The sequence below is a fragment of the Ctenopharyngodon idella genome, chromosome 7, assembly GCF_019924925.1.
Source record: "Ctenopharyngodon idella isolate HZGC_01 chromosome 7, HZGC01, whole genome shotgun sequence".
Taxonomy (NCBI): Eukaryota; Metazoa; Chordata; class Actinopteri; order Cypriniformes; family Xenocyprididae; genus Ctenopharyngodon; species Ctenopharyngodon idella.
Window position 1 is genome coordinate 39,336,288 of NC_067226.1, and position 18,956 is coordinate 39,355,243.

An 18,956-nucleotide genomic window follows, 5' to 3' on the forward strand; every position below is an offset into this window, starting at 1 on the left:
TATAAATTCACCTCAAAGACTCCACCAACCACAGGCCCCACCTTTCAAAGGCTCCTCCCTTTAAAGAGCCCATCCCTTTAGGTTCCACCATCACCTCTCAAAGACTCCACCCACCACAGTCCCTACCTCTTAAAGGTCCCTTCCCAAAGACCCCACCCACCACAAGCTCCACCCCTCATATAAATTCACCTCACAGACTCCACCAACCACAGGCCCCACCTTTCAAAGGCTCCTCCCCAAATAACCCATCCTAGCAGAACAAATCCGCCAGATGCCACACCCCTCAGAGACTCCATTTACAACTGGCTCCACCCCTCTGTAAGCACCACCTTTCACAGACTCCACCCATCACAGGCCCCACCCATCAAAGGCTCCTTCCTTCAAAGAGCCTATCCCTCAGGCTCCACCCAACATCTATCAAAGACTCCTCCCACCACAGGCCCTATGTTTCAAAGATCCCTTCCCTAAGACCCCACCCACCACAAGCTTTACCTTTCAAAGGCTCCTCCCCAAATAACCCACCCTAAACATATCTGTCAAATGCCATACCCCTCATAGACCCATTTACGACTGGCTCCACCTTTCACAGACTCCACCCACCACATGCCCCACCCTTCAAAGAGCCGATCCCACAGGCTCCACGCCTCACTGTCAGGCTTACTTGATATTGTCAAGGCAACCAGAATCTGGCTTCAGGATGGCAGTGTGGTGGAACATCTTGTACAGAGCAATTCCCAGGAAGATCACATTCAGCTAGGAAGAACAGAAGCATAGGATTGGTTGAGGGTTCACATGTGAGAGCACTAGATTGTGCAACAGTGAATGTTTTGAATGTAGTTTTTAAAGAGTATCAGAGCTGGTTACCATGATGATGAGTGTGGCAGGGCCTATAAAACTCCAGATGAAATAAGTATCCAACCGCAACCAGCACCTGAAAATGCGAGAAAGTCACATCACTCAAGTTTCAAAGCTACACACACACACAAAGGAAGCAGTACTGCAGGTTGTCTCAGAGGTTCTTGTGTCTTTTGGCTGATACAAGAGAGTTCTTTCAATTATTCAGACTTTAATTTCCGCAACATTAGACTAAACTTCAACCCTCCTGCGACCACACACACACACTAATTCAGACTCATTCAAATCATATGAGTGTGTGTGTGTGAGACTCACACTCTCTCTGTCCCATAACTGCGGTAATCCACTGCAGCAGAAACGGCCACAATGAGGGCAGGAATGCCGTATCCGGCCAGGTAGAAATATCTCCTGCGTGAACGTTCGCTCTCAAACACCTCCACAAGCATGATGTAGAGCTGAACGCCTTCCAGAAACATCCATGTGAATGCAGACAAGAAGAAGAAATGCAGTAGTGCTGCGAAGACGGCACAGGCGATCTGAAACGCACACAAACGGTCTTGTGAGGAGGTGTGCTATGTGGACATTGATGGATGCTGTTCAGCGACCTCACAAACCTGCTCAGATAATTGAAAAATGTTAAATAATAGGGTTTAAAGATTATGAATCATGTATGATGTTCCTGCATTAGAGTCACACACACTAAACGCTCTCACATTAAATCTTTATGACACACACCCACTTGTGCTATTTCACCCTCGCATGAACTAATAAAAACATGCAGTCAGCCAATTTGAATATGCGATCTTCCCAGCTACACGGTACAGAAAGTGCAGTACTTCAAAAAAGTAGGATTTTTATGTGATAAAAAAAAATACAAATGAAATGAAAAGATGATTTGTGTGTGTGTATGTTTGTCGTACAGGCTGGTCTGCGCGGTTGATGCCGGTGAGGAAGAGCGTTTCAGCGATGAAGAGCGAGATGCAGAGGTTCTTGTGAATGGTGTTCCTGTCGCTCTGGAGGCCGCGGAAGAAGCAGAAGGTGAAGATGCAGACGAGCAGACAGACCAGAGACAGCAGGATGCCCACCCACGTGATGACGTCCAGCAACAGATCATGCACAGGGTCTGTCGTCTACAGAGAGAGACAGAGATTAGAATGTTTTCACATTCCTTTGAACACGAATATTATACCTGGATATAAAAATATCGCTGCAAGCAGCAATTACAGGACTCAAGCACAGCAGCAGATACACAGTGACACCATCAAAGTGTCTGATACAAAGCATGAGAGCACATCAGAGCAATGATTTCAGACATTTACATCAGAGTGAGCAGTCCATAATTTTGCAAAACCCCTACATTTTTAAATCAGTAGTTTTGTGGTGCAGGATTCCAAGATCACTCAAATACTTGTATTTCAATAAGTTATGACATTGTCAAAATTCAGCTCTACCTCCAGGCGGGGCTCATCTGTAAGGGCAGGTGGGGCAGAGCCTCACCAAAATATTCATCCAAAACATAGACCTCTATATAAACTGAATCAATAATAAATTGTAAATGTGTTTAGCATTCTGCAACAAATATTTTTCGGATTTTAGACTATTTTAAATCGTAAAGTGAGCAGGATGTATTAAAATTTGTACTGTATGGATTCGGCAGGCATCAGTGGCGTTAGTTATGGCAGACTCTGATGACGTCATCCAATCTTACTGCCTCAACGTGACAGTCCAAGTATCCTACTTCACACAACTTTTTCCAGCACTTTAAAGCTCAAAAGTCTGAAAAGTTTCACAATGTAGGAAAACTAACACTTGATAAAAACGAAAACTTTTATTTTAAAATCCCAAAAGACATTATATTACTGCTATCGCCCGAAGAATAGTGACCAGCAATCACTATTATTATAAAAGTCTTTTTTTTTGTTTTTGTTCTAAAGTATGTAGGAAAATTCAAAGTCTCATGAAGAAAAAAACTTTTCTTCTAATTGTGAATTAAATTAGAATAGTAATTAACATTACAGAAGCTGTCAGTTCAGAGCAAACTCATCGAGTGTGAAAACTTCCGTTTTAATCAATGAATCTGCACAATGAATTTTTTATTTATCATTTCTCTGCTTTGTTTGTTATAATGAGGGGATTTGTGCACAGGCAGAACTTAGTAAACTTACACTAAATATAAACTCATTCAGCGTTTTGAGAGATACTGAGCAGATTCTCACTACTGGTAACTTAAAGGGTTAGTTCACCCAAAAATGAAAATTCTGTCATTTATTGCTCACCCTCATGTCGTTCCACACCTGTAAGACCTTCGTTGATCTTCGAAACACAAATTAAGATATTTTTGATAAAATCCGATGGCTCAGTGAGGCCTACATTGCCAGCAATAACACTCCCTTTTTCAATGCCCAGAAAGCTACTAAAAACGTATTTAAAACAGTTCATGTGACTACAGTGTTTCAACGTTAATATTATAAAGCGACGAGAATACTTTTTGTGTGCCAAAAATAACAAAATAGCGACTTTATTCCACAATATCCAGTGAAGGGCGATTTCAAAACACTGCTTAATGAAGCTTCGATTCTTTATGAATCATAGGTTTTGAATCAGTGATTCGGAGCGCGTATCATACTGCCAAAGTCACGTAAACTATTGAAGTTTCAAAACAATTACGCTCTGAACCACTGATTCGAAACAAATTATTCATAAAGATTTGAAGCTTCATGAAGCAGTGTTTTGAAATCGCCCTTCACTGGATATTGTGGTATAAAGTTGCTATTTTGTTATTTTTGGCGCACAAAAAGTATTTTCGTCGCTTTATAATATTAAGGTTGAAACACTGTAGTAACATGAACTGTTTTAAATATGTTTTTAGTAGCCTTTTGGGCATTGAAAAAGGGAGTGTTATTGCTGTCTATGGAGGCCTCACTGAAGCATCAGATTTGATCAAAAATATCCTAATTTGTGTTCCGAAGATCAACAAAGGTCTTACGGATGTGGGACGACATGAGGGTGAGTAATAAATGACACATTTTTTTTATTTTTAGGTGAACTAACCCTTTAAACACCTCTGATTGGTCATTATTTTCAACAGAAATCCCTGTGATTGGCTACAATACTCAACGCTGCAAAATCACGTTATAATACTGTAAATAGAGACATTGGTAGCATCGTTGAACTCAAATGACACAAATATAACAACCAGATAGCTTTAACTTACTTACTTTTCTGTTTTATTTAACAATACAAATTATGTTACTTGTAGTAATATAACTCCATTAATCCTGCAATAAAAAATATATTACTTGCATTGATCTGACCAGGCAGCCAAGGTATGGCAGCCGCCATACCCGGCCATTCCCAATTGATGCCTCCGGCAGGCATGATTTTTATGATACTAAGCGAGGCAGCAGTCCTCTCCAGCTCTACAGCGCCCCATAATTTTCCAATGTAAATCTGTGGTGAAAAATGGAACTGCAGCATGATCTAACTGAGATTCATTTGGGCAGATTTCAGACTGCCCCTTTTGTGTTACCTTACGTAAACCTCGCTCCAGACCAATACAATATCAATCAGCTTCAGTTATATGTATATTAGTCTGCATCAGGTCAGTAACTAGTTGGCATGTCTGTTCTTCCTTATGTGGAGTAGCCTAGCGTATCAAATTAATGAAAGTATAAATCCTTTAGTTTAAACGTGCTCATTTGAATATATCGTTCTGTTGTGTTTGTTTCGTGTTTGAGAATAGACATGGTTTTCTTTTCCTCACTGGAATTCCTCCACAACAACATTTGGAGGTACTAAATATTACATTAAGGCAATTCTAAGATAGTTTTCTATGTGTATTAGCAATTTTTTTTGTTAATATCTTGTGGTGAAAAAAAAAAAAAAAAAAAAAAAGGATCTCTGCACAGTAGCAAAGTAGCTTCCAACACTGCACAAACTGCATCTATTGTGTATTTTTATCGTTTTTTTTAAGGCAGTAACCGTGTGTGACAGTCAGTTTGATTTATTAGCGTGCCGCAGTTAAAGCTCTCAGATCCTGCAGACAGCCATCATTGATTCCCCACTGTACTACCTCGGTAGGGTCCCTACGGAGGCCGCACAGCCAGGGGAAAAGAGCACAGCTGATATGGGACACATCCCAGAAGACTTTGAGTCTGGAAGACCGGATGTCAGCACTTCTGAAGAACACAGCACATGAATATTTATGAGCGCTGCATAGGTAACAGTACACAGCTTATATGTGTGTGTGTGTGTTTGCCCCAGAGGGCCGTTGAGCACATAACACATCACTCTTCCTGAGGCCCACTCACCCTTGAGCGCTATATCTCCTCTACATTCAACACACAGTGAGTGTGTGTGAGTGTGTGTGTCAGTGCTGTAAGTAAATCAACAGCTCAAGCCTGCTCAGCAGAATCCACAGTGAGGCCTCAGACTTTATAGAGTCAACGCTGAGCTAAAGTAAATCTATGTGTCTATAAACACACACATACACACTCACACACGTGTACATGTAGAGAGTAGGACTTCATGACAAGATAAGATTCTTGATATATAATGAAACACATTATGAATGTGGAAGACAAATGTAGTTCGCTATTTTTTTTGTGGTGTAAAAAAGTATATTAAAGTGTCCCTATTGTGGATTTTTGAAAATTACCTTTCATGTAGTGTGTAACATAGCTCTAAGTGAATGAAAACATCCTGCAAAGTTTTAAATCTGAAAGTGCACCATACATAAAGTCATTGTCTCTCAAAAGTAAGTGTCGACTCTGAGTCAATTAAACGAGTCGTTTGTAAAAACGAATCCCAAGCCGTTTCGTTTTGACGTCAAAACGAAACATTAGCATGTTGCCCGCCCACTTATTGCGCGCGCAGACGGCAGGGAAAATTCTTTTTTTTTTTTTCACATATACCACAGCAGTATAACCCTTTGTTGTGTTCCCGTCATTTTACTGACGACTGCTTCTCAAACCTCGGGGAGTTTAATGCAGGATTCACAAAACGCTTGGTCTTAAAATATGGATCAATGCCCAGTTTATTTGGACCAATCTGCTCCTCTGAATCTCAATCTGTAAGTATGATTAATAATTGATGTTTATATTTTCTAGCGATCATTCAAAATTCGTAGTTTTGTATGTTATGTTGTGTAACGTATACCCTAGTCTGTCTCCTGCTAACCAGGTAATTCACGTTTCTATAGTTCTGCTATTCAGATGTGGGTCCAATATTGTCTAAAAATGTCTTATTACTTGGAGTAATGATCAAGGATGGAGCACGACTTTTGTTTACAAATTCTAATGCATTATCAGCTATTCACGTTTGTGCTCGGCTAATGTGGGAGTTTACAACATACAAAACAAACTGTTTTTTTCCTCTGCGTTTTTATTATTACAGTAGAGTGGAGATCTATCTGTATTGTAATAGGATGTTAAGATGCTAGTCCACACTAACTAGTTGAAGTATTCTCTCTAAACAGTAAACACCTATTGTAATGTCAAACAATGATATAGACATTTTTCTTTGTTAATAGTTATGACGAAAAAGTCTGGCCTAAATGTTTATCTTATGTTAGAGGTTTTCAGCTTCGCTTGGCATTCTGATATAGTTCCCACAGGTAAACCTACATAAAGTATAACAGTGACACTGCTATCATGTCTTATAAATAACACAAACTAAGGTGACACTTACCATATAGAAACGTCGTACTCCAGTCGTGATTGCGAATCAGTTTCTGGTTGATTGATTACTTCAGACGTTTCATCGTCGGACTCGGGCTCGAATTGATACGGTAAAATTGATGCTATCCTTTGTCCATACATTGTATACTAGCTGTCTTGCGAATTGATAGCTGTCATTCAGTTATGGCAATGGGCACGCGGTGCGTGCAGTAGACCAATCACAAAGGATTGGGCTATCTGACCAATCAAAGCAGTGTAGGCTCACAGAAAGGAGTGGTTTAGAGAGACTGATTCTTTGATCTGCTTCTAACGAATCGTTTACAAAACATTGAAAACTCAGGTGAAATTAAATGTATATTATGAGAAAACGAAAGTGTTTTTTGACCTTGCATAGGAGACTCCCAAAACAATATTAGGAACCTTAAAAAAGGCATAATAGGGGCACTTTAATAAGACTAAAATAACACTGCTGCAGATTGTCGTTTATATAAAGATTTTTCTTACTACTTTAGTAATTTTTATTTTTTATTGGAAAATATAGTAAGTATTTGCTATATATCACCCATCTCTAGCACAGAGACACAGATGAACAATCACGAAACACACACACACACACGGAGGTGATGGAGCAGGTGTGTGATTAATAGCGCCCTGCTCTCCATCAAACACACCGACACAAAAAGAAAAAGAGATCAGAGAGTGTGTGTGTGTGTGTGTGTGTGTGTGTGTGTGTGTGTGTGTGTGTGTGTGTGTGTGTGTGTGTGTGTACTTCCAGATTCATGATCTGATAGATTTAGAACCCGTCTGAATTCTTCTTCCCTCAATATCAGTTCACGTCACTCACAGAAAACACACCAGTTTAACAGCAGAGCTCTTGTTGAGAAGTTCTCACAAATCGGTGGAAATTGTCTCAAAGAACCAGTTAAAACATCATCAACAACAACAACAACAACAACAACAACCAGCAATTCACTGGTTATATTACATCATCACATGTTCCCATGTATTGATATTTCAGTTTAAACATGTTAAAATGGTGCACTCAAGTAACAATTAAAAAAGTTTTACACACAAAAATAATAATAATGAAAAATAAAACACTTTAGAGAAATTTGAGACGTTTTTAATGTTTTTTCTAGATTACCGAAATGATCAAATTTGATTCAAACTAGATTATTTCAGTCATCTAGAAAAATGTTAAAAACAACCGCAGTCAACCACTGTGTCATGCAATGATGGGATTACTAATACTACTAATAATAACAGATTTAACTTGATATAATGTTTTAGCCAGTGTTCAAAGTGCATTAACATTAAAATATGCTAGTTTGGGGTCAGTAAGATCTTTTTAAAGAAATTAATGTATTTATTCAGCAAGGATGCATTAAACTGATCAAGTAAAGATATTTAATGTTACATAAGATTTCTATTTCAAATAAATTATGTTCTTTTGAACTTTCTATTCATCAAAGACTCCTGAAAAAAAAAAAAAAAAAAAAAAAAGTAGATTGGTTTCCACAAAAATATGTAGCAGCACAAGTGTTTTCATGAAGGATCATGTGACTCTGAAGACCAGCGTAATGATGCTGAAAATTCAGCTTTGCATCACATGAATAAATGACATTTTAAAAGATATTTAAATAAGTAACATTTATTTTAGAATGCAATAATATTTCACAATATTTCTGATTTTACTGTACTTTTGATCAAATAAATGCAGCCTTGGTGAGCATAAGAGATGTCTTTCAAAAACATCGAAGTCCCCCTGTGGTGAAAATCAAGTTTTTTAATGCTGTTCGTATGTTTTTGTGGTGTTTTTAATATACTTAAGGACAAACCATGTGCAAATTCATAAAAAAAAAAAAAAAAAATGCTTTGGAATCGCTAGTGTTTGTGACGTCACAAATGGGAACATGGTTTGTGTAACATTAACAACACATTATTAGCTGTTTAATAACGTAGTCAAGTAAAAGGCTAATCATATTAATTACCGTTATGTGTCCGATGTTGTAAAAAGCGTTACCATTGTGCATTATTGATAAATTATTGACTACAGGGGGACTTTCACATACTGTATCTTACCGCCTCCAAACTTTTGAATGGACTTGAACTGAACTTGCACTACTTCTACAATGCTTTTACATACTTCTGAATCTCGGAAGCTCCAGTCTAATCATGTAAAAAAAAAAAAAAAAAAAAAAAAAGTAGTAGGAGCAAGAATTTCATCTGTTGACAGCTGTACTTCTGGAGGAATGTTAACTTTGCTTTAGTTTTGGAGCAGAATGAATGAGTTGAATGCATTTCAGTGACGCACGGTCTTTCATAAAAGGCCTTCAGAAATGTAAACACGAGCACACATCTGTGCAAAGCCTCATTAAGAACACATTCACGCACATATTTCAGCTATGCAGCAGTCAGTGTCAAAATTCGAACAGTCCTCGTTTTCTCAATCTAATGAGTCATAACCTCTGTGATGAGAGCACGAGATATCCATGACGACCAGCGGCCCTCCTTTAAGATTGAAGATTGATGGATGACAATTGCCTGACACTGTCCCCAGACTCAGCATCACTGCATCTCTCCACCACTCCAGTGGTCTCAATGTGTCCATTAATACACCTCTCGCTATTACTGGCACTGCTGCAGCCATGGCAACAACAAAACACTCACCTGTGAGGATTTACCCACAAAATCTGAGGGTGAAACGGAGCCATCTATAAGGCTATACAGTGCTGAATAAGACTTGAATAAGAAAATGTTCTGCTGTACAATATCTTTTTGCAAATTTTGGTGCTTGACCTGGGCAACAATCCTGTGCAATGCAGTTTGGCAGTTCAGGCAGTGTGACAAAATGTAAAACATTTTTACAAAATATTTTTTGTATGTTTTTAATAGGTTTAGTTTATTTGAAATATTTCTATTAAGCTTTAATTTATTTTCATTTCAGATTTAGTATTAGAAATGTTTTGTACGTCAACCTAAATTTATTTTATTTCAGTTAGTTTCTCAGGCAACATTTTAATTTAATGTTAAAATGAACAATGCAGTTTGGCAGTGTGACAGAATGTAGAACATTTTTACAAGATTAGTTCATTTTAATTTTAGTTTAAAGGACTAGTTCACTTTCAAATGAAAATTACCCCAAGCTTTACTGACCCTCAAGCCATCCTACACTGTAAAAAAAAAAAAAAAAAAAAAGATTTGTTATGACAACACTTTTTCTTTTGTCAAATCAACTTAAATAATTAATGTGGTTCAGATAACATAATATTTTGAGTTTCTGTTAATTAAACCAATCGCCTTCATTGTATTAACTCAAATTTTTTATTTCAATGAACTCAAAATTTTAAGGCAACCAGGTAACTTCCTTTTTAAAGTTAAACCAACAATTCTTTTTTACAGTGTAGGTGTATATGACTTTCTTCTTTCTGATGAACACAATCGGAGAAATATTAATAAATATCCTGACGCATCCGAGCTTTATAATGGCAGTCAATGAGTATGAGCTGAAGAAAGTGCTTCCATCCACATCCATCCATCATAAAAGTATTCCACACAGCTCCGGGGGGTTAATAAAGGCCTTCTGAAGTGAAGCGATGCATTTGTGTAAAAAAAAAAAAAATATATATATATATATATTATAAAATATATTATATATATATATATATATATATATATCCATATTTAACAAGTTATGAAGTAAAATATCTAGCTTCCACCAGACCGTCTTCCGTATAAATCCCGTATGTGGGACTGTTCCGCTTAAAAGGTTAAGTTAGGTTTTTATAATTGTATTATGTGCTTTTGTCATTTTTTTAGTTTTTGTTTATTTTAATTATTTCTATTTAATTTCAGCTTTAGTAATTTTAGTATTTTAACTTAAAATCATTTCAGTTAGTTGCTGAGGCAACATTTTTAATTTTTAGTTTAATTTGAAGTTTTTTCCTGTATAATCCAATTTGGCAGTTCAGGCAGTGTGACAAAATGTAGAACATTTTAACATAAGATTAATCTGTCAACACAAAAGCACTGGAGGGTTATTTACCCTTGTTAATTATGTATTTATAAATAAATCCATAAATCTATCCACTACACAGAACAAGCTCTGAACTAAAAGAAGACATGCCCACAAACTAAATATGTGTGGCTAAGCAAAATTTGGGTGTGTTCAAGACTGTAATAAGTGTAATAACCCCTGTAGGTGTGGCTTATTTTACTTTTTAATTTTTTTAAATTTTTCAGGTTTAAGTTTTTCATCTAACATTTTTATTTTATTTCAGCTTTATTTCCATGATCAAAAATGATGTTATTTGGTGTGTTCAACTTCATGCTGTGCCGTGCAGACCGATCAGCGAGAGTTGTTGCTTGCTGTCAAGGGGCGTAATTGAAAACGAAGCCTTCAAGTCGGACGCTTTCTGCTTCCTATAGTGACGCTCGTCCGGTGTTAGCATAATTTATCTATTATTAGATGCAATATTTGTCAAATACACAGATGTTTTCGTGAAGCAACAGAAATATTTTCCATGTACTGCTTAATACAGTGGCACCTATACAAGAATAAAGTTCAACATAGTTCAGTTTTATTTTGATAAACGTGACACAATACAACATTATGGTTACAAGAAAATAGTTTTTACTGTTATAAATACACAGATTTGTGAGCATTAGCGGAACTGAAGGTGTCAGTTGCCGATCGGTTGAAGTCGAACACACCTAATAATTTTATTTATCATGTCCAATATGACTGCTCATACCCAAGTGTGGGTGTGTTTATGCATGGAGGGGTGTGTCCATTTCTATTGTGGGCGTGTCACTATCCTAAATGGGTTTGTCTCCATCTGCGCTATTCGTTGACCACTACTTCCAGACATGACTCACACAGTGTAAATGAAATCGGAGTGGGGAGATTTTATTTTAAACAGCAGGACCTGAAAGAGACCTGCAGTTTTCCCTTCTCTCACTTGCTAATCAAAACGTCTGTCAGCGATCTACTCCTCTCTCTCATTCTCTCGAGAGTCGTGGCTGTCGACGGTGCTCCACAGGGCCACTGAGTGGGGCCATTGTTTCATCTGTCAAAATGTCTTTTTCCCCCTCATTTTTTCACTGTTTTTCACTCCTGTCAATTGTTCACTTGCTTTTCGGTTTCTCTCCAGGTAAAGCCGAATTTTGGCTCTGAATGGAAAATGTAAATTAAGCTTTTAGACTAAATGCACCTAGCTGAGACTCCGTCCCATGCGACCCCATGCCTGCCAGATGAAGGAAAAAACCCTGCCGCCAAATTGTGTTCTCGACATCACCGGGAACAACAGACTTCAATAGAGAAACAACAAAACAAAAACAGACAAATGGCACTAATAGGTGATCATTTCAAAAATAATGCATGGCAGCAACTTACGAAAACTCAGAAGGCGTCAAGCTGTATGTCAGACGTATCATGTTGGCCTTTAAAACATGCTCAAAACGAACAAAAAGCAACAATAACAATGTATTCTTAAAAAAACAGCAGTGTATGTGTGTGTTTGTTCAGTGTGTATTAAGTCACTCAGCAGGGAATCGTCGTTGATCATGGATCATATGGAGAGATAAAGACCGCCCACCTGCTGATCTCCCACAATGCACCTCACAGCCTGGAGTCATCAACAAACAATAAACAGTCTCCACAGAGATCTGCTCCACATCCACCTGCTTCAAACAAACACACCTCACGTCTTTCTTCTGAATTTTCAGAGCAAAATCCATTCAGCACCTCTGAACATCCTAGGATGATTTTGGCTATGTTCAGACTTCCAGCAAAAATCAGATTTTCTGCATATCCACATTTTTATCCAGCAGTCACATGAAATCTAATTTTTTCAAATCTGATTCAAACCACATTTGGAGGTGGTCTCCAGATGCGTCGCAGTCTGGACACTGGCTATTCAAATGTCTTTTGTGTCATATTGTATAAAATAGAAAATGTTTAGTTCAGAACATTTGCTTTACAGTAAACTTAAACTTCTATAACTCTTTTACATTTTTACTTCTGCAATAATCTGCTGAGTTTTTAAGTTCAGATCTATGTTCAAAAAATGGGGTTCCAAACCCATAAGACGTTCGATCATCTTCGGAACACAAATGAAGCTATTTTTAAATATAGCTGCAAGCAGCGATACGGGGCAAAGCCCACAAAGGGGCAGCAACAGCAGTACAGAGCCAGAAGGGCAAAACCAGCAGAAATAGAACATACATGAAAAACAGATAGGATCAGAAGTACAGTTGAGAATGAGCTCAAAATGAACAGAGGTTCAGATGAGAATGAACACAAAGTGAACAAAAAACAAATTCCTAATCCAAGATGAAGAAAGATTAGTACAATGATTACCCAGATAATAAAGGAATCGAAGTGACACAACCTTACACACACTTTTATAAAGTTGTACCAGACAGGAATCAAACCCACAATCTTTAGATCACATGCTTGTTGCTTATCGCTGTGCGCCACTCAGACAATATACTTTCACTTAGCTGCCGACGTTCAGTAGTTCAAGTGAGGATGAACTCAAAATGAAGATTTGGTGTATAAAATGCATGTTATATTCAATAAGTTTAGATTATATTATTCTTAGAACGACACTGTCTGGAACAGAAGCAACTTTTGCACCACTTCTGGCCACAGTGCTGTACCTCTTGCAGTCTGGGCATGTGCCACACAGGAGTCGAACCCACGACCTAAAAGGTTCGGGGCCTGTGACTTCGTAGAGTGGGCCACTCAGTTGATGCACAGTCACCAGGCTGCCAAGGAGAGCTTTCAGTGTGAGAATGAGCACACAAAAGCAATACTTGAAAAGCCTAAATTCAATCTGTTCATCATATAAAGCGATTGTGTCTCTTCAGAGAATTTGGACTAAACCGCTCAATTCATGCAGATTACTTTTACGATCTCTTTATGAGATCTCATTGAAGCGTCAAAGTGGTAGTTGCATAGCTGTCAATGGAGGGACAGAAATCTCTCAGATTTTATTAAAAATATCTATATGTGTTCCGAAGATGAATGAAAGTCTTATGGGTTTGGAACAAGATGAGAGTGAGTAAATGATGACAGAATTTAAATTTTTGGGTCAACTAACCCTTTAACAGGTTAATAATACTGTTCGTAATACTGTTATTCATTTGTAAAACCATGCGTAATTGTTGCAATGTGTAAACCGCTGCATTAAAATTGGTTTTACAAACAATTTACACTCTGACCGGCTGTCCTGCATCATTCCCTCAAACAAACACACTTCACATCTTTCTTGAGAGCAAAATCCACTCAGTACTTCTAAACATCTCAGGATGATTTAGATCACATAGTTTACATTTTCTTAGATTGGATTGCTAGTTTCCTCCATGTGAAAATGGCAGTTTTGTAAGAAGAAACACTTGAACAATATATATTTACATATTTGGGGGTGTTCGTAATAATGTTATTCATTTGTAAAACCGCACTGTTGCAATGTGTAAATTGTTGCATTGAAAACAATCTGATGGCCTGTGCTACATCATACAATGTTTTCATGCGCGGACAGATAAATTGTTGCTGGAAACATCTTAGTTTAGAACAAGTCTGATGTTTGTATATCTCAGACAGATGTGTTTAAAGTGCCACTACCTTCACGTCCACATGAGCCATAAGCACAGCAAAGTTGGTCAGGTGTGTACAGGAGCAGGTGGTGTGTGTTCGGTTGGTTCCCAGCAGCCGGCAGTCCTGCGTGGACCAGAAGCCCGTCATACTGCGCTTCGAGTAGCTCCAGAATGAACAGTTGGGGTTGAAATTCTCCTCTGACTGCTGAAGGAGGAAGAACAATAAACTGCATGAGAGAGGGAATGAGCAGAACACACAACATGGGCAATAACAAGAGTTTCACTCAAAATGAACCTCTTTGCAACACCTGTCAACGCCCAAAGAATTTAACCACCAGAACTATTGTTTTAAATGATCATGAAACTGCAGGATGGATGAAGATGTAATTGGATGATTGGATGAGCCACAAAAACACACCTGTGAGCTGAGATATGTTTTAGAGGACAGAGGTTTAATGTTTTTAATTTGATTGAGTCAATTTGCATGTCAAGTGATTATTGTGTTTTATGCAGTCCATGACAAAATTATCAGGTAACTGCATGTTATTTATTTGGAGATTCTAGTTGCATTTGGTGCATGACAGGCATTGACATTGGACCCTGTTTAAACCGGAAATGACTGCACGTTTTATCTTATATGTTTATCATCACACACAGTAAACCATGAGAGGAAAACATCCTCATATCTCAGTAGATATCTCAAAGACTTCATTTGCTTCCTTTGAGCGATTTTTTATTGCAGTTCCACACGTCTTTCAGACCAGCGGCTCTGGGTAAATGGGATGTTTCTTCATTGAGGATAATTATGAGCTTGCTGATCTTCACCCACGCTGAATTTATACTAATCTAGATGTGGGCCACCAGGTGCCCAGTGGAAGGAAGACTTTAATATCACAAAGCCATTCACACACACACACACACACACACACACACACACACACACACACACACACACGTATATATGGTTTATGGGGACTCTCCATAGATGTAATGGTTTTTATACTGTGCAAACTGTACATTTTATCCCCCTACACTATCCCTACCCCTAAACCTACCGATCACAGAAAACTGTCTGCATTTTTTGAATTTAAAAAAAAACACAGTTTAGTATGTTTTTTTAAGCCATTTGGTTTACGAGGACACAGGAAGTGTGTATTACGTTGTAATACCCATGTTATTATACACATTTGTGTCCTCATAAACCATATATACAAGAATACGCGCACACACACACACACACACACCAGGAACCTTAATGGTTAACATTAGTTATGTGAACAAGGTTTTGGTCATGAAAGAAAGTTAAAAAGTAATTAGTTTGGGAGGTGGCACATGACGATATTTTGATAAATTGTTTTTTTTTTTCTTTTCTTTTTCTTTTTCTTTTGGAATAACGAATCAACGTGTGCTTTATTGTATTATTAATTGTAATGGTAGTGTAAATCTTAAATGTATATTTTAAAAAAATAAAAATTGCACTTGCAGGTAATATAATATTAATTAAATAAAAGGACACTTAAGTGTACTTAAAGATAATACACTTTCATGACTGTTTCTTAACACACTTAAGTACACTTAAAAATGCACTTTTCATCTCTAAAGTACATTTTAAATCATTGTAAAAAAGTACGCTTATTTTGATGTGTTGACTAAACGACTAAAGCACATGTAATGTACTTGATTGTAATTTTGACTGTAGTGTGTTTTCAATACAAAATTCAATACATTTTAAATTAATATATTTTGAATATACTAAATAGCATCACACAAATGTGTTATTACAAATATATTTAAATGCATGACACAAGTTTCAATAGAAATGACATTAAAGTATATTTTAGTGCTTGTCAGTAATTTGGGCAGTACACTTTAACCATATTTCAAAAGACACAGAGGTAATTATGAAATTACAAATAAAGGTGTTCATCTAATTCCATATAATATAAATGTAAAATTCTGCATTTTGGGGGAAAATCTGTCAAGAATATATTTAAACTCTGTAAAATGTGTTAAAAGGAGCAAAGAGTAAAACACTGTTATTGGTGGCTGAAAGCATGATCAAACTAGCCAAAATCTATCATAAACAGAGACACAGGGCGTTGGAACATGCAGAGCTCTAGCCATTTAGATTTTGTGGAAATCTGCGGATATCGCTCTACCATGAACATCCTCCCACACACACAAACAGGAAATCAAGTTCCCTGGCCTTTCAACCTGTCTAATCACAGCTGGAGGCAGAGTTTCTGTGCATGTAATTTTTTGGGTGCGTTTCAATAAAGTGGTTGGATGAAAAATAATTCAAGCATAAATGATGGTGGTGTGACTGAGGGACCCAGTGCAACCATTTATTCATCAACTCTTTTACCCAACCAATCACATGCACACACACATATACGGTCCAGCACTCTTGGAATTTCTTTCGAAAAAGGATTTTTCCATTCTAACAACAAATCTTACAGTGAACACAACACAAACTGCATGTCGTACAGCCCCCGTACCTGAATATGTCGCACTGTGAATATGACGGGGTCGGACAGGTAAACTTTGTTACTGTCTTTGTTGATGGCCGCCGTTATAATGGGAGAGTTGACGATGACAGAGTAGTTGGTGTTTAACGTCTCGCTGCTGAACTTCATGCTGGCGTTCTCTGTGGACAGGTATGAACCCAGATGCTTATACAGGACAAATGCCATCCGGATCTCACCTAAAACAGACAGATAGAAAGAGAGAGAGAGAGTGGCTGTTAGTTTTATTATGAATTTATTCATTATTATGACAAACTTCACATGAGTTGTTTCAGTAATTGGGTGCTATCAGAAGTATTTCGCTACTCAAAAGAAGCTGTAAAAAGCCTCACATTTGAGCGACTCGCATAAATAGTTCAAACATATTCATATATATATATATATATATATACATATATATATATATATATACATATATATACTTTACCTGTTAGCGTTCCACTGTACCACCCGCGGTACACATACCTTTCAAATGAGACTAAAACCATGCATATACTCCAAATGGTTCAAGAACAGCATGCAATTTATTTTGGGTATGCCTATTTTAGGCATTTTAGGCAAATTTTACAGGAACGCTAAGGGGTTAATTTAATATTTATAGCATTCCAGAACATCAGCACAATTGTTCAATAAACACTTCAATAAACAAGACATTAAAATTAAGTATCTTAACATTTTAGGCACAACACTGTCTGTTTTTGAATGTTTCACAAACAAAAACAGCTCCATTACTGAATGAACTGCATTTTTGCACCACAAACCGAGTCAATGATTCAAATACCCATTCATAAATAAAGCTTGGTTTCTGAAATGAATCAGCTGTTTTAAATGAATCATTGAATGAACGACTCAATGAAGCACTCATTAAGTCATATTTCATATTTAAAAGTATAATTTCATATTTCTATATTGAAAATGTTATTCTTAGAACAAGAATCTCATAACATTATGTAATTTTAATTGCGGTGTAAATGCATTTCTCACCTCAACATCATTTAATCATTTAATATTTCTATATTGAAAATGTTATTCTTAAAGCAAGAATCTCATCACATTATGTAATTTTAATTGCAGTGTAAATGCATTCATCTCACCTCAGAGCTTCAGTAAACAGTCTATGTACCGTTCAAAAGTTTAGGGTCTGTACAATTTTTTTTTATATTTTTGAAAGAAGCCACTTATGTTCACCAAGGCTGCATTTACTTGATCAAAAATACAGTAAAAAATGTTAAATATTATTACAATTTAAAATAACTGTATTCTATTGTAATATATTTTAAAATGTAATTTATTCCTGTGATCAGGATTCCCATTCTAAGCCAAATGTCAAATTCTCTGACTTTTCCCTTACTTTCACTGACTAAAAAGCTGAATTTCCATGAGACAGCCACAGACAGTATTTTCAATCCATCCATTTGCAAGCTTTATTTACTTGTTCACAGACGTTTTTAGTATAAAATGCTTTTACCTGTTAAATCCACTTTGATATTTCTCTGTACTATTTTTACAGAAATTAATTTATAGTTTTTATGCTTTCAGGGGTTAAACGCTTTAGAGGATTTTCTGTTTCTCATCAAGTTCATCATTCAGTCTTTTGATTTCTACACATTTAGTTTTTGCAGACCGTCTTAGACTGTTTGACACTAGGCTATTTCTGTAAATGGTTATGATTATTTAAGTCTGAAATAAATAATGAATAATTATTAAATAATTAAGTCCTATAATATTTTTCCTTCAGAAGTAATGTTGGTAGTTTATCCAATGTGCATTTATTAATTTATGCATATTTATTCATTCTACCATAGTGAATAAACGAAGGTAACGGCTATGCACAACCAATTTGAAAATTCTGTGCGACTGCCACTAGGGGGCGAAATGCGACAATCGTGCAGTGAAAAGGCGACTTACCGTGTCTTTTTTTTTTTGCTTTCTGTGTCCTAACCAGACTTGACAAAGCTACAAGACGACAAAATCAATCATAAATCACAGCCAATCATAACAGCGTGTGGGCGGGCTGTGTTCGCAGCTAAACACGAAAACCAAACAAATTTAAACTAAACAAAATTAAACCATAAAACATTATTCAAAATATATACTCAGTGACTGATACAATCTTTGTCATGAAATACACTTGTTTGAGCTTTGCTTAATATGAATTAATATAAAATGGTTTGAGCTTGAATATCATTTTGCATGACTTTAATAGACACTATGAGAGCAATAATGAATAAAATACCTCAGAGTTTGAAAAGAAATAAAAGGAAACAAGAACGTTCAAACTGTAAGTAATAAATAC

General features: G+C 36.8%; 1 protein-coding gene across 22 annotated transcripts in view; it reads right to left on the minus strand.

Moving 5' to 3' along the window:
• The window catches only part of LOC127515855 (adhesion G protein-coupled receptor L3-like), a 342,582-nt gene that overhangs the window by 49,256 nt on the left and 274,370 nt on the right, over nt 1-18,956 (minus strand). For 16 of the 22 annotated variants that reach the window (XM_051899976.1, XM_051899964.1, XM_051899974.1 and 13 more), the window contains 6 exons: nt 16,634-16,839; nt 14,164-14,340; nt 1,776-1,985; nt 1,171-1,391; nt 865-931; nt 662-753 (listed from right to left, as the gene is read on the minus strand). In XM_051899976.1, the coding sequence (XP_051755936.1) occupies nt 662-753; nt 865-931; nt 1,171-1,391; nt 1,776-1,985; nt 14,164-14,340; nt 16,634-16,839 (973 nt within the window). The remainder of the gene's footprint in view (nt 1-661; nt 754-864; nt 932-1,170; nt 1,392-1,775; nt 1,986-14,163; nt 14,341-16,633; nt 16,840-18,956) is intronic. The other 6 variants (XM_051899977.1, XM_051899970.1, XM_051899965.1 and 3 more) reach the window with 1 other exon arrangement.